The following is a 17,289-nucleotide window of genomic DNA, read 5'->3' as shown; positions in this document are numbered from 1 at the left end:
AAGATTTTTGTAAAAGATTACTTTAATTTACGAAAAATGGTTAAAAATTGACTATAAAGGGCAATAACTCCTAAACGGATCAACTGACCATTTTGGTCATGTTGACTTATTTGTAGATCTTACTTTGCTGAACATTATTGCTGTTTACAGTTTATCTCTAACTATAATAATATTCAAGATAATAACCAAAAACAGCAAAATTTCTTCAAAATTACCAATTCAGGGGCAGCAACCCAACAACCGATTGACCGATTCATCTGAAAATTTTAGGGCAGATAGATCTTGACCTGATAAACATTTTTACCCCATGTCAGATTTGCTCTAAATGCTTTGATTTTTGAGTTATAAGCCAAAAACTGCATTTTACCCCTATGTTCTATTTTTAGCCGTGGCGGCCATCTTGGTTGGTTGACCAGGTCACGCCACACATTTTTTAAACAAGATACCCCAATGATGATTTTGGCCAAGTTTGGTTTGATTTGGCCCAGTAGTTTCAGAGGAGAAGATTTTTGTAAAAGTTAACAACGACGCCGGACGCCGGACGCCGGACGCCGGACGCAAAGTGATGGGAAAAGCTCACTTGGCCCTTCGGGCCAGGTGAGCTAATAAAAGGGATGTTACATATAAAGATTATAAATAGACATAAGTATAAAAGAAACAATATTAATAATTCTCTTGGTGACATGAACATGAAGCTATGTATAGCAATTTTGTTCTTTTGTAGAACATATAAAATAAATCAAAGTCCTAGTGTTGCATATTTCATCATGTTGACAGGGAAAAAGCCAGAAATATCTTGTTTCAGTATCTAGATTTTTGTTGTGTTGTGTACCCCTAAAAAAAGTGCCCAAGTTTTAGAACAATATGTCTGAATTGTGTGATTTAAAATATGAAAATCAGTATCATGCAAAGAATAATGAAAGACTTTGGAAAGTCATATAAGATTTATTTCTTGAAGTAGCCCAATCTGAATAAATAGCATACAAATATATATATTAATAACTGACAAAGTTAAAACTGTTTTAATGTATAGCTAAATAATCCAAACACTGAGAAAAATCCTAAAGAGAGTAAAATTCTAATTTTCCAATGAAGGTAACTGCCTTTTAATTTCTGATGAATATTTTTGACTTGTTGCCTAGTATATTCAATATCAGCCTCATTGTCAATAATGTATGTTGCTTGTCTACGTTTCTCAGCCAATGACATTTGAGAGCTGATTCTTTGATCAGCCTCTTCCTGGGATAAGGTATTTCTTTTCATTAGTCTTTCTTTTTGCTGTTTCTCTGAGCTAAAATGAAAACATTAAAATAAAATAACAAGATTATTAAGCAAATTTGCTATTAACTTTATATGAAGCCCTTACTACAAGACTTCATATTAAAACCAATATTTAGAAGATTTTGCTTCTGCATTTGCTGTATGATTGGGAGAGTCCAAATGATATGGAGGAAAGCAGTTATATGCACAGTTCATTTTAGCTACTATGACCTTGACCTAAAAATTATTCTCCCTTTTCCAATCTATAAACCTCTAACAGTATATCCATTTGATGATGGTTCAAAAAGTGTCTCAGAAGTATAATCACACTATATATAACATTTACTGGATGGAGTTTCCTACTTTATAAGGCTTTATGAGTGATTAAGGAAGCAGATATGTCTTGGAAACCTTGAGATATTATGTACCAGCTTTCATATAGCTATGTTGTCATATAGCTCTTCAATTGTTTTGGTTCTTATACACCCTTGGCTTACAAATATTCAGCTTTGAGTGATCCTAGTGAAGGGAAATCCAGACACTTTTTTTCAGATGATTTAAATGGTGTTCAATCTTCAATGTTATCTTCAGAATTTGGGAGTTTAGATGAATTTGTGATTAAGTTTCATACTTGCATCTCTAACAATGTTGTTTGCTAGGTTTTAATTAAGTGCAATGTATTAGTCAAGAATGCTAAAAAAAACTTAAAGACAGCAGAAAAAAAGTACAAGAAAATATTTGTTCAATGCAATGTTTCTTGTTTGAATACCATCATTATTTTTCTAAGTTATCAATGAATTATGATTGTTTTTGGTTGACAATCACTCATACTTACCATGATACAACCACAATGTAGGAAGCATACGGGACTAGCTTCCCTGTCTCAAATAATACTTACCATGATACAACCACAATGTAGGAAGCATAAGGGACTAGCTTCCCTGTCTCAAATAATAATGGTAGATCTAGTATCACAAACTGTCTTCCTGAAAAAAAAACAGTACAATAATAAGTGAAAATAATAATTCATACAGTAGACAATATGGAGAATAGAGATATATTTTAATTTTCATCAAAATTAAAGTTGTGATATCAAGGATTTGTATAGTCTAACTATACAAATCCTTGGTGATATTAAAAAAAATATGGTTGTCTCCCTTTGAACAGTAACTTTGGTAAATCAAACACAAAGCTAACCATTTAACAGTTTAAAATTGCATTCAATATAATTAGATTTTGAGTTTAAAAAAGATCATAAATGTGCATCCAGTTTAATGGATGTGAATTGCAGCAAACATCAACTATAGACAAACTGCATGATTTAAATTATATGTTTTTCATTAAGCTGATTCAATTCAGAAGAATTATTTTATCAGCACTGTATTTTCACAATTTGATAGCCATATGAATTTATAATATTTACCAAGACAAATGCAAGATGGGTAAAGTTGATGCTTGAAGAATTCATATTAATTCAAAATGCTGTCACAGTGTCTTTATATATATAATGTATATATAGTACACCTAAGACAAATTCTCAATACCAATAGTTGTTTCATGTCTAAAATCATACCTCTTACAAAAGCTTTCAGTATTTTCCATAGCATAGACTTGTATATTTCTGGGTGGGTTATAGAATTCAGAAGTCTTCTTTTAGATGCATCAGCAAAAATTATTTGTCCTAATTTCTCCCGATTAAGTTCACCATTTTCATGAATGATTTCATCTCCAAATTGTTTCCTAATTGTTTTCCAAGCTTTTGTTCCTGGGAGTACAACTGTAATAAATTTATTATATATAATATCAAAGTAACAATAATCTGTATCAAATTCTTTTTTAAAAGTTTATCACATATATATGCAGTGTTGCGTTGTCGTTTTGTATCGATTCTCTTTTGATTATGTGTTTATTTTTAGGTAGCATGTAAAATTGATCATGGCACAAAGAAAACAAACCACAACACAAAGTCTCAAATAAAATCACAATGTATAAAATCTGTTAAATATAGAATATAACTCTATGGTCAGGTTGTTGTCACTTTGACACATTCCCCATTTCCTTTCTCAATTTTATTAACATTATAAAGCAGCTGAACAATTTCTGTTACCATGGTTACAGAAAACAATCATATAATCATGGATATAACCACAAAATCAAATATTCATGAACGTATGGGCTTTGCTCATTGTTGAAGGCTGTACAGTTGCCTTTAGTTGTTCTAAAATTTCTGTGTAATTTGGTCTCTAGTGGAGAGTTGTCTTATTGGTATTCATAACACATCTTCTTTTTTTATATAATTTTTCCTTGATCTACAAAAATTGGTACAAACTAAAATCAATGAATCCACAGTAAACCATTTATCTTAATTTAATAAGACCTCAATTCTATGGACATTACTATGTCTTACAAAAACACCGAATTTGTGAGTTACTCGTGTACATGTATCTTTAGCTGAGGGGTTCCATTGAAGATAACATGAATACAAATTCAATGCAGTTGAATTATTCACTTGAGAATGAATAACTAACAGCCAATCTTTCTTAACTTTATGACAAAATTGAACCAAACTGACATTTAATAATGAGGGTCATAATTGGGGAAAAAACTTAATTGTGCTGAATGGCGTGAACCGCAATTTCTGGTGCATGACGGTAAAATGTACACTTTCTTTTGGACGTAAAAAAATCAACAAACTCTGAGGAATCACATTGATTTTTTTCTTACAATAACAGTAATGATAACTATTTGAGACCTCTGACGAATCATGATAAAGTTAATTTAACAAATCGCCATAAGGATAAATGGACAAATCATGAGAATGATAATTTGAAGAACCACAGTAAAACTTGAACCAATTTGATGCTAACAGTTGCAGAAAATAACTGTTTCAGTTAGACGCCTGCCAGTAAAGGGCATCAAAGAGGGAAGTAATGCACTTTACTGTCAGGATTCAAATGGCCATTTGTGGTTACTGTTAGCATCAAATTGATAAAAAAAAATAATGTGATGCATCAAAATATCCTTATTGTGATTTGTCAAAGGTCTTAAATAATTATCGTTACTTTTATTTTTGTAAAAAAATTAACGTGATTTGTCAAAATCATTTGCTTTTTTTATCGTCTACAAAAAGTGCATATTTTATCGTCATGCATAAAAAAATACTGTAAACTTCATTTGGCAACAATTTTTACTGTTATTCTTCATGCACTTGAAGGGGGTCTCATTGGGGGGTATCGATCCCGGAACCCGCTTACTGTTTTGTCAGATTCCCGTATCCCGCTTGCACTATCTACATAAGCAATTGTGATTTTTTTTGGCATTTCCTGGGTCCCGTAAGACCTCATTTCCCGTTTTCACGACACAATAATTTGAGTTTCACGTTTCCCGCTTACGAAAAATTGGTAATCCTGCGTCACGCTTAGACCCCAATGAGACCCACCTTGAAGGTACCCCATTACCACCTTCTAATAAGAATATCATACTTTATATCATAAATTATAAAATCCCTTGATTCAGTCATAACTTATAATTAAAAACCCTTATGATGTATTCTTTCTTTCAATTTTATCACCTTCTCTTGCTATTAAATCTGCATCTAAAATCAAACAACCACATTCTTCTGATAAAATCCGAGAAACTGTGCTTTTGCCTGTTGCAATTCCACCTGTAAGTCCAACTAAAAACATGACTGCATCGAATTTGACTCTTTTTTTTACTTTTCATGTATCAACATCAAGATTGTTCAAAGATGGAATCATATGTGTGATTTTTTTGATATTCTTTAAAATAATTTAAATGAAATATTTTTCAAAACAAACAAAATCAAGCATTATGAATGAATAAGTGCTATTGGTAGTTCACGTTTTAAACTAATTTATGGATAAATGTATTGATACTCAGATTGGTGGTCTTGTACGTTGATATTGATGTTTAGTACAATTCAAAATGTCAGCTCCCATGGATGGAAAATCAACAAATATTCCTGCAGTCCCTTCTCATCACATTCGCCTAAACCTGTGTGCAACTCGACCATTATATAGAGAAGGAAGAAACCCTAAAGCTGTAAAAGTAAGATAGTGTGAAAAAGAGGAGTTTTTATTTTTGTTTTTCCAATGTTTTCAGTGTCCATTTTTTTAATTTTTTGTTGACACTTTAGTTTGATTTTATATTTAATCCTATAGCCAACAATCGACAACAACTGAACAACAGACAGACTCATAACTTAGGACAGGTACTTAATAAAACATCAGGAATAAAAGATTTAACAGGCACAAACTAGTCCTGAACATAGAATGGGGATTGTCCTGAGGTCCTGAAATTTAAAGAAATTAAAGTCCTGGGGCCAATTTCACAAAACATCGTAAGTTTAAGATTACACTTAAGTCAAGTCTTAAGTCAAAAACCAATTTCACAAAAGAACTTACGTCAAAACTTACGATCAACTTTGGTCGTAAAGTTAAGAGTGCCTCTATCCACACTTAAGTGTAAAAAAATACTTACGACCACTCTTACGATTATCTTAAGTATTTATAAAATGATTGCAGGCTGATCTCAACAAAGCATTGTATTTTAAAGTGTAATCAATACATAAATTTGGTCCCTATGATCTAAATCTAATGTCTGATTAAGTGTTTTGTTACTGTCCATTCAAGTTGTAGAGAGTGGATAAGCTATCGTTTCCGACTGCTGTTTCTTTATAAGTTCTGTTAAGGGTTCCAGTTGTGTCATCTTCTTATATTCTTATTTAAGTGTTAAATGTTTTATATTTCTTATACTTTATAAAGGGACTCATATCAAATCAAATTTTTTTTAATGTTAATTTCTCTCTTATTAAGAGTAATATGAGTAATATGATAACTATATTTGGTATGTGCGTACCTTGCATGGTCCTCATGCCCGTCAGACAGATTTCACTTGACCTCAACCTCATTTTTTTTTATCAGGGAACAAGGTTAAGTTTTGGTGGTCAAGTCCTTATCTCAGATACTCTAAGAAATAGGTCTTGTATATATGGTGTATGGAAAGACTGTAAGGTGTACACGTCAAACTGACAGGTGTTATTTGACCTTGACCTCATTTTTTTGGTTTAGTGGTTATAATTAAGTTTTTGTGTTTTGGTCTGGGTTTTTTTAATCTGTTTGCAATAGGTCTACTATATTTGATGTATAGAAGGATTGTAAGGTGTACATGTCTACCTGGCAGGTGTCATCTGACCTTGAACTTATTTTCATGGTTCAGTGGTTACAGTTAAGTGTTTGAGTTTTGGTCTTTTTTTCCATTACTATATGCAATAGGTTAACTATATTTGTTGTATGGAAATATATCATTATGTATTTGTCAGTCTCGCAGGTTTAATTGACTTTGACCTCATTTTCACGGTTCATTGATCAGTGTTAAGTTTTTGTGTTTTGGTCATTTTTTCTTAAACTTTAAGCAATAGGTCACCAATATATGTCTGCCGGGCATGGTTCGTTTTACCTTGACAAGGCTTCATATCATTTTCATGGTTTATTGGTCAATGTTTAGTTTTATTGGTTAAGTCTTTTTCTTAGAAACTATAAGCAATATGTCAACTATATTTAGTGTTTTGGATTATAATTAGGTGTATATGTATAAACTTTGTAATTTTCTGGATTATTTACCTGCATAAGAGGAGCGTTTTCCGAGAAATCCTCCTACAGTGTGAATTCTAAAAAGTTTTCACTTTTCTGGATGTTTGTACCTCATATAGAAGGTGTGCATGTGGTCAGTGTTTTGATTTTTTATTAATATTTGCTCTTTTGTGAGATGGTTGAACTTTGCCACTTTGGGGGATTAGCATTCATGTAATAGTTATTTTAAAATATCATTTTGCATCTGCGGGGGCCCAGACGCAATCATATGTCAAAGAACGTCCCGCATTAATTTTGTAATAATACAATTACTTCAGAGTGGAGCGCGGGGGCATCACTTTGTCTAGTTTATATTTCCCTGTTTATATTCATAAGACGAAGTACCTGTGCGCTAACACTGAATAAAAACTACAATAGGACTCATAATAGCTGCCTGTTTGGTATACAAACAAAATGCACCATGTCAAGAAGGCCTCGCTCAAAACTCCGGAGGACCTTTTACGACACCCATTAGGTAAAGATTTGATTTCATTCAATAAATTAATTTATGACCATGCATGCATGTACGCTTAGAACACGCGACAACGTAGCAAATGGTAAATATTTATTATCCGTGTAATTTGCTCATAGGGATATTTGCAAACTTTCAACGGAGGCAATTTGTTTGCATGGGAGAAAGAAGACCATTCACAATTTGTCTAACATTTTTTTTGGTAAATAAAAAAACCCCAAAAAAAATTAAGTATATAAGAGTTCATAAGATACAAATATTCCGCGTGAAACACCTCCTTTTGCTCCCTCCATTTTCATCCTTTGGATGGGACCTTCAAATTTTCTTTTGCTTTCTGACCCGCCTTAAAAGAAAACTCCAAAATAATATATTCCTGCATTACGTGATTTTTACCACGTTGGACTAATATTTATAGAATAAATACCAAATATAGAAAGTGGAACTACAATTCAAAAAATAAAGTCCGAAGGCACATAAGAGAAATTGAAGATTTATATTTGGCTGAGGGTGCCGGTGGTACCTCTCTGCGTTTAAAATAAACATCAAATATTTGTCAATGTACCTTGTCTGTTCTATGAATTCTAACCCTGAGTTTTCTATCGATTACAATCCAGGAAATCCTCGCTTAAAAATCCGGTGGACCTCCTACGGCACCCATTGACAGATACAGATTTGATTTTAATTTAAAAAAATGTATGACCTGCATGTAAGTGTCGCTTAGAATAGTGTTATATACAAAACGATCAATATTAATTCATCCGAGGCAATTTCTTGGCATGTATAAATAAATTAATAAATCAGTAATTTCACCTTTTTACTAGAATGAAAGATATGGCTCTTTTTCTCCTAATTTTGCCATATTGTTTGTTTTATGGGCAATGAAAAAAAATCCACAGTTGTGTACCTTTCGGCAGCCTGTGCCCAACAGGTACTTCTTTTTGTCTTGGATAGTCAGGCTGTGCCCGAACCGCCCCCTAATCACAGAAATGTTGGAAGTTACTATGCCACAGAAAAGTAAGAAGCTCACTCTCTGATCAGTCTGGCTGAAGCTTTCTCTTTGTTATTACCATTGACAAGTTAAAGGAGATCTATGGAATATTTTCCGTCCCGTTTTGTTTACATAGGGAGTAACCGCTGCGCATGCTTCGATGAAGTGAAAGTAACGTTGCTAAGGTACTTTTATCTTAAGAGTGGTCGTAAGTTTAGTCGTAAGATTTAAGCGTAAGAGCGGTCCTAAGTTTAGGATTAAAACTTACGACATGTTTTGTGAAATTGTCTTAGGACTGCACTTAGGAAAGTCTTAAGTACAACACTTAAGACTTAAACTTACGATGTTTTGTGAAATTGGCTCCTGACATCCCGAAATTCTTAAAAGAGAATTTCTGGATCACGAAAGGACCAATCCCAAAATCAAGAGCTTAAAAACACCTGATCCTGACGTTGTTGAAAAGGTCCTGCCCCTCCTTTCAACATAGCCTCATAGCAAATTAATATTGCTAGCCCAGCATACAATGTATGCCATAACAGATGTGCCACAGTCTGCCACAGCTAGACTGAGATTTTTTATCAGCACAATCATGAAAATAACGGATAATAATATGAGGCAGGCATTACCAGTAAATGGGGACGAAGTCTGTATGAATTATTTTTTGTAACTTAAATATTTGTTAAAAAAAAGAAACAGAAATACCGTAACGTTTCCGATTTTGGTTCTGTTGTTAGGGATTTTAGTTGTGACGTTATTTAAGTTATGACGTCATATGCAATCATCAGGTAATGTTTTTTCATATCAAGGAATTATTAAAAATGAAATTGATATTGCGTTCCTTCCTATTTATACTAGACTGATAAATATATATTTTACTCCAAGATTCAATCAAACAAAACCGGAAAAAGGAAGTACATTGTAGATTTCTGCGCAGGTCCGGGATTTCAAAACACAACAAAAAAAATTTGAACTATTTTCAGTTCATTAGTACAATGAAAAATTCTGGAAATTTTCCTGTTTTTTTGGGGTTTTTTATTGAATTTTCTACTGTTATTGGGGACTTTGTCCCCATATAAGAAGGGGGTCAAAATCTGTAATATGAAGCAGGCATTACCTGTAAATGAGGACTAAGTCTGTATGATATTTTTTTTTGTAACTTAAATTTTTGTTAAAAAAAGAAACAGAAATACTGTAATGTTTCCAATTTTGGTTCTGTTGTTAGGGATTTTACTTGTGACTTATTTAATTTATAACGTCATGTTCAATGTAAACAAAAATGCAATGCTTCAGGTTACGTTAATGCATATCAAAGACAAAGAATTATACCAAACGAAATATTGGTAAAATGTGTTCCTCAAGTTCTTATATTTAACTAGACTACTCAGAGTCTCATGGCAATGAGACTGGAAGAAGGAAGAAGATTTCTGTGTTCTGCGCAAATGCGGGAATTAAAAAAAGAGGCAAAATTTTTTGAACGATTTTGAGTTCATTCATTTGTCATTAGTACAATGAAAATTTTCCTGATTTTCCTGATTTTTTTTTTATTGATTTTTATACCGTTCCCGTATGAATTATGTTTTTCATTCAAACATATTTTTACTTCAAAATATGTTGAAAAAAGAAACGAAAATTCAAATACAAATAGTTTCTGTTTATGGTCCCGTTGTTAGGGAGTTTGATTGTGACTTTATTTAAGTAATGGTGTCATTTTAATGTAAACAAAGAAACCCTAACATTAGGACACATTTTTAATATCAAAGAAATATAAAAATGAAATTGTCATTCTGCTCCCTTCTACATGCATATGTTACTAAAAAAAAATGATAAATACATCTTTTACTCAAATGAGACCAGAAGAAAGAAAGAGATTTCTGCCCAAATAAGTAAAATTGAAAAGTCTGGAAATATAAAAGGTAATTATTTTGACTACATTAGTAGATTGATTTGCCATAGTTTCAAGAATGTTCTATATATTTTTTTAAAAATCCTCTCCATAATACAATATGAGTATATTTTTAATAATAATATTATGAACATGCATGTTAAACACATTTATTTGATTTTATGTGAACTATACGTAAAAAGAATGTATTAATATTTTGTAGGTTTATACAGTAAACCAAGAGTCGCAGTACTTGATGATTCAGGATGTACCAGCTTTGGGTACTATACAAGAATTAATTAAGCTGTATTTTGTAGGTTTATACAGTAAACCAAGAGTCACAGTACTTGATGATTCAGGATGTACCAGCTTTGGATACTACACAAGAATTAATTAAGCTGTATTTTGTAGGTTTATACAGTAAACCAAGAGTCGCAGTACTTGATGATTCAGGATGTACCAGCTTTGGGTACTACACAAGAATTAATTAAGCTGTATTTTGTAGGTTTATACAGTAAACCAAGAGTCGCAGTACTTGATGATTCAGAATGTACCAGCTTTGGGTACTACACAAGAATTAATTAAGCTGTATTTTGTAGGTTTATACAGTAAACCAAGAGTCACAGTACTTGATGATTCAGGATGTACCAGCTTTGGGTACTATACAAGAATTAATTAAGCTGTATTTTGTAGGTTTATACAGTAAACCAAGATTTGCAGTACTTGATGATTCAGGATGTACCAGCTTTGGGTACTATACAAGAATTAATTAAGCTGTATTTTGTAGGTTTATACAGTAAACCAAGAGTCACAGTACTTGATGATTCAGGATGTACCAGCTTTGGGTACTACACAAGAATTTATTAAGCTGTATTTTGTAGGTTTATACAGTAAACCAAGAGTCGCAGTACTTGATGATTCAGGATGTACCAGCTTTGGGTACTACACAAGAATTAATTAAGCTGTATTTTGTAGGTTTATACAGTAAACCAAGAGTCGCAGTACTTGATGATTCAGGATGTACCAGCTTTGGGTACTATACAAGAATTAATTAAGCTGTATTTTGTAGGTTTATACAGTAAACCAAGAGTCGCAGTACTTGATGATTCAGGATGTTCCAGCTTTGGGTACTACACAAGAATTAATTAAGCTTTGTGCAGTTCATGGTACTGTTGAGGAGTATCGGTTATTAGATGAATTCCCAACTGTTGACAGATATACTGATGTAGTTTTGGTAAAGTTCAAACGAATACTGTCTGCAAGGTTAGTTTTAGATTATAAAAGAACAATATTAAATTAAAAATCCAGTGTTTTAATGTGATTGAGAAAGCATTATCATAATAAAATACCATATTTTGACCCTATCATTATAACAGAGTCAGTTTCATATTATTGTGAACTTTCAAGAGGACTAGCTTTAAAATATTTTATGAAATATCATGATAATTACATTGCTCAAATACTGTATGATTTAGGAATAAGTGGCAACAGCAGTTGACTGAAAATAAATAAATATTAGGACTATTTCATAAAACACACATTAAAAATCATAGAACACAGTCTTTTTATTATATTTCTTATATGATATCCAACGGTAGCATATACGTTTGAATTAAATGTATCAAGATTATGTTAGCACAATTAGGGAATAAAACTGTTCACTTTACTTTTTTTTGTAAGAGGAGATAACTCAGTTAATTAAATTTTAATATAGAATGTAGAATTATATAAAAATAAGGAGGTGACATGTACATGTTAAAAGATTTTAACAAGACATATATTCACCAAAAATAAAAAAAACAGGATGTGGACAACTATATATATGGTCATTATATGTCCTTCAACAATGGTAGAAAAAAATTATTAATAGTAATTATACTGCAATCAGCTATTTTACTATACAGATAAAGCTATACGTATAAACTTTAGCTTTATACGTCAATGACCCCAACTAACCTATAAGCCCCGCCTCCTTATTGTATTTCATCAAGAACGTCACGTCACGACCATGACAACGTAAAGTAACAATGGTCAAACTTTCATGAATTGTTAAAAACTTTTATGTCTTCAAATTGGTTATTTATATACCTTGATTATCAAATGTTATTAATTAAGTTCATTTTCCCTTTCTAATTCCTTAATATGTCAATGTCTTATCGCCTGGACTACGCTCATAGGGAAATACCCCAAAATGGTACCCCAAGAGGGAAATTCCAAACACTTTTTTTTTAACAATTTTTGTTTTATTTTTGTTTTATTTTTTTTTTTTTCCCCGATTTCAGTATAAAGACAATATACGTATAGTGTCTTGAAATATGAAATTTATTTGTATTCGGCACGAAACGGGAAAATGCTCGGTAGAACCTCGCATTTTCCCGTTTCTAAGCCTCATACAAATAAATTTCATATTTCAAGACACTATACGTATATTGTCTAAATATACAAGGAAAATCGAAAGAATATTTTTAAGATATGTCTTGTCATATTTTTTTTAGGTAAAAGTTCTATTATTAAGTTTTGTTTTAATTTTTTTGTTAAGAAAATAGCTTGACAAAACTACATCTCCAATACTGCAGAAATATTTATGTGCTGTATATATTAGATTTTGGTTGTCTATTTTGAATTCATTAACAACTTACCACACTTTTCTGGTGTGTATCCGTCATCGTAAGGTGAATTCAGTCTCCAATTGTTAACATTTGTTAAACATTACTGAATTATTTTTATAAACAAATTTACATGATGTATATTTTTGATTTCAGACATGCCAAGAAGAAATTAGATAACTGGTCATTTTTTGGAGGTGTACTCCATGTTACTTATGCTCCTGAATATGAAAGTGTGGAAGAAACAAGAGAAAAATTGCAGGATAGACGCAAAGGAATTGCAGCTAGACTAAGAATTCTTGGTAAGAATATTGTATTGTCATTTTTACTGGTTTAGACAATCATGCTGTGTTTTCACTAATCAGTTACATCAACAAAACGAACACTTATATTAGCTTCCAGGGAGGGGGGGTTATGTTTTTTTTTCTAAAAAATATTCTGATCCCTAATTTGATGAAGAAAAAAATATTCTGGTCAAGCAGATGAAAAACATTATTCGAAATGCAAATTCCCCCATACCTTATAGTGTTAAATTAAAAAAAAATTAGTTTGATTGATAGTGTTAAAAAACTATAAAAAAAAAAATTCATCTGACTAAGAAAAACAAACATACCCCCCTCCCTCTTGAAGTTAAATGGTTGCCCTAATTATACTGTGAAAGGTTGTAGTCTCTTGAATTCTTAATAAAATGAAAAGACTCTTAACCATGTTAACATTCATGTAACTGTGAATTTGTCAAAGGTCAAAGTCATACTTATTAACTGAGTTTCTTTAAAATTCCTGACTTTGGTAAAGCATTAAAAAAAAAATTGAGAGTTAAAAAACATGAATATTGAAAGTCAGTGTTGTTTATCTGCAAAGTTAATCCAAGGTTTCAAAATTTGAAGTTTGTTTGCCTAATTTAAAATCTTACTTCAAATGAATGAATTGATATTCAGTTACTTAGTTAATTATAGTGGAATTCTTTCTCGTTAATTTCATAGGTAAAGACCAATCTAGAAGAGGGAAGACATCTGAAGGTCACATTGAGAATGATAGTAAACAAACACATAAAGTTTCAGGGAGGATTGAAAGTAGAATTCCAGCTTTACCAAGTTATCAAAACAACCACAGCTTCAGCAAAAATCATGTTTCAACAGATAACTCTCAGGATAACATTAATAACAAAATGGCACATATAACAAATTTTTCTGGTAACCATGGCAACAATGCAGATTATTCAACACATCAAAATGGTCAACCTTATTCATATAGAAATCAGTTAGTTTCTACTGAGAAAAATGACAATCTTCATCAAACACTTTCTCATCAAACACATGTGATCCCACCCCCACCGCCAGTGATAGAACCTCCACCATGGAGTCAACAAACACATGTGATCCCACCCCCACCGCCAGTGATAGAACCTCCACCATGGAGTCAACAAACACATGTGATCCCACCACCACCGCCAGTGATAGAACCTCCACCATGGAGTCAACAAACACATGTGATCCCACCACCACCGCCAGTGATAGAACCTCCACCATGGAGTCAACAAACACATGTGATCCCACCACCACCGCCAGTGATAGAACCTCCACCATGGAGTCAACAAACTCTAGTTATCCCACCACCACCAGTACGAGAAGCTTTTCCAAATTATTCAAAAATAAACCAACATAAAACAACGTTTGATTTTGCTAGAGTTCCAACTGCTAATGCACCATTCCCTCCAGATTATGACGGAAGAAAGTTTCCACAAAATATTGCTGCTAAAGAAACAAAAACTCAATTTCATGATGATGATCCCAAAGGTGATTTTATTAAACTAAATTCTGCTGGCTCAAACAAACAGTCTTCTCAGGGAAACTTATCACATCCAAAGTACAATAAAATCTTAGATAAAACGGGAGCCAAACGAGAAAAAATTATTATCAAGGACTTTAAAAAGTGTGGTGCAACGCCTAAATTTATACCTCGACAGACATTGAATTTATTAAAGGCAAAATCAGAATATGGGGAAATAAAAGCATCACACAAGGATAATCTGGAAATAGAATTGAGGAAAAATGCAGTAGTTTTAGGTAGTACACAGGGACCTGCAGTAGTTCCAGAGGAATTCAAGAAGAAAGAAAAATCCAGCACAGAAAAAGCTGTAGAACACACTGTCAAAGAAATAAGGAAAAGGGTATCCATGGTAACTTGTTATTTTGTATGTTGGCAACATTATTACTTCTTGTATTTTGTAAGCATTTTATAAGATGGAAGACCTTTTATGCTATATATTTTGTATATAGATTCCTTATGTTATGAAGTTTCTGTATGTCTTATCATACTCTTATGTCCATTGTCCTTGGCCTTTTATTCATAGTTCAGTGAAAAATACTTAAAAAAAGCTAACCTTTTTTGTCATGTAAATTTCTCTTATTATGAGTGATTGAATACATACATTTAGTTTGTGCTTTATACCTTGAAAGGTTTTTGTGCCTGTTGAACTGTTTTAAACCTGACCTCGACCTCATTCCATGGATCAGTGAACAAGGTTAATTTATAAAAAAGAAGATGTGGTATGATTGCCAATGAAACAACTATCCACAAAAGACCAAAATAACACAAACATTAACAACTATAGGTCACCGTATGGCAAGGCTCAGTGTTGAAGACCTTACTTTGACGTACATGAATAATGGTTTACTTTTTATAAATTGTGACTTGGATGGAGAGTTGTCTCATTGGCACTCTGACATACCACATGTTCTTATATCAATCATATGGAATAATTGCAATTCTGGCAGAATTCGTCCAACCAAGACCTCACTTTTATGGTTTATTGGTCATTCTTAAATTTCAATAGTTAGGTCTGTTCTTCTTACACAATTAGCAATAGTATGTCTTCTTTCATGTACATCCCATAATCAACATGTTGAATGTTGTTGATCTTTGAATGAACTTGGTTTTGTTAGTTTGTTGCCTCATTCACCAACATAATATGGAGATTTTATTTATATGGGTTCATTTTCTTTTACAGTTCTCTGAACAAGAAGATTCGACTTCAAGAAAAAGACCAAAACCTCCATGAACAGACAAGTGCCTATATGATTGTTATTGTAATGTTTAACTTTGCTATATTTATTGTATTAAAAAATAAAAACAAGTCAACACTTTATAAATTTCATGCATTAGCTGAAAAAAACAATCACCTCCATGGTTTTGGCAAATTTTGCTTTTATTTGACAAACATTTTGAATACAATTTTTTATAAAATGATTTACTAAAACAAAGGAGTTGGTTCAGTAAGACCCCTTTTTGGCCCCAAAATATAGCAGTTTAACAAAATTGTTAAAATGTAAACTTTTAGTTATTCATTGGACAATAGAATGCTTCTGCTACATAAATATGGTCTGATTTTGACAATGCAGTGCACATATCTCTAGTACTAGCACCTTAAGTCATGCTAAATTACTAAAATCTTCACAATCCTAGCATTTTAGTTAAATTTTAGACGGTTTTCGTGTAAAACAAAAGTGGCCGCATTCGTGTTCATCCTTAATATTAAAATGTAAGTTGTATTTGATGATAATACATCACATATATAAAGATTGAGGATGAACACAGATGCGGCCACTTCCATTTTTTACAAAAAACATCTAAAAAGTGGCATTTTTCGGCATATTTGGTAGATTTTTCATATTTGAGCTTGAATCGAATCGTTTATAATGACTAAATCAGTTAAAATCTTTCACATAAACTAATTGATTTGAATGAAATAGACACTTTATTAATAGGTGCTTAAAAAGTGGTCAAAATCTTTCCTCAAAAGAACCTGAAATTTGAGGCCAAAATCGGTCCTTACCGGACCTACTCCTTTCAATTCTGAAAAACCCTTTAATTCATTTTGGCAATATATTTACTTTGTATCCTTGTCTTTCATTTTTGCTAGTATGCCTTTTTTATGATTCTTTGTTACAAATTTGTTTGTTTTTGTGGTGATTAAGATTATAACACAATTTTGACTGCTGTACCCCTACTTTTGACATTTTTACCTATTATATAAAAAAGAAGATGTGGTATGATTGCCAATGACACAATTATCCACAAAAGACCAAAATGACACACATTAACAACTATAGGTCACTGTACGTCCTTCAACAATGAGCAAAGCCCATACCGTGTGTGTTTGTCTTTGATAAAAACATAAATTTCTCAAAAACTTGGACCACACACTTGATGGGTCGGTAAATAGTCACTGGATATATGATGCTGCAGTTTGACAAACACTAATTTTGTTCATTATTAGCATCTTGATATTTCCATAACTAACAATAGAATGTGATTAAAACTTTCAGCTGATTTTTACAGAGTTATCTCCCTGCTGTGTTATGTCATACCTTAATTAATCTTGGGAAAGTGTTTTGTTTGTTCCAGCACTCTGCAGCTTAAAAATAGGC

At 32.2% G+C, this 17,289-nt stretch overlaps 2 protein-coding genes across 2 annotated transcripts; one reads left to right on the top strand and one right to left on the bottom strand.

Moving 5' to 3' along the window:
• Nucleotides 1-648: 648 nt before the first annotated feature.
• Nucleotides 649-4,989, bottom strand: LOC134706245 (dephospho-CoA kinase domain-containing protein-like). The gene is made up of 4 exons (XM_063565014.1): nucleotides 4,832-4,989; nucleotides 2,834-3,037; nucleotides 2,159-2,246; nucleotides 649-1,291 (listed from the first exon to the last, which is right to left on the bottom strand). The coding sequence occupies exons 1-4, from the start codon at nucleotides 4,944-4,946 to the stop codon at nucleotides 1,012-1,014; spliced, it is 687 nt and encodes a 228-aa protein (XP_063421084.1). The 5' UTR covers nucleotides 4,947-4,989; the 3' UTR covers nucleotides 649-1,011.
• A 192-nt stretch (nucleotides 4,990-5,181) lies between these two features.
• Nucleotides 5,182-15,995, top strand: LOC134708653 (uncharacterized). Its single transcript, XM_063569299.1, has 5 exons — nucleotides 5,182-5,328; nucleotides 11,323-11,516; nucleotides 13,016-13,161; nucleotides 13,843-15,038; nucleotides 15,870-15,995. Exons 1-5 carry the CDS (start codon nucleotides 5,206-5,208, stop codon nucleotides 15,918-15,920), a joined length of 1,710 nt encoding a protein of 569 aa, XP_063425369.1. The 5' UTR covers nucleotides 5,182-5,205; the 3' UTR covers nucleotides 15,921-15,995.
• Nucleotides 15,996-17,289: the final 1,294 nt, after the last annotated feature.

The sequence above is a fragment of the Mytilus trossulus genome, chromosome 2 (genome assembly GCF_036588685.1).
Source record: "Mytilus trossulus isolate FHL-02 chromosome 2, PNRI_Mtr1.1.1.hap1, whole genome shotgun sequence".
Lineage (NCBI taxonomy): Eukaryota > Metazoa > Mollusca > Bivalvia > Mytilida > Mytilidae > Mytilus > Mytilus trossulus.
This window is presented reverse-complemented; position numbering and strand designations above follow the sequence as displayed.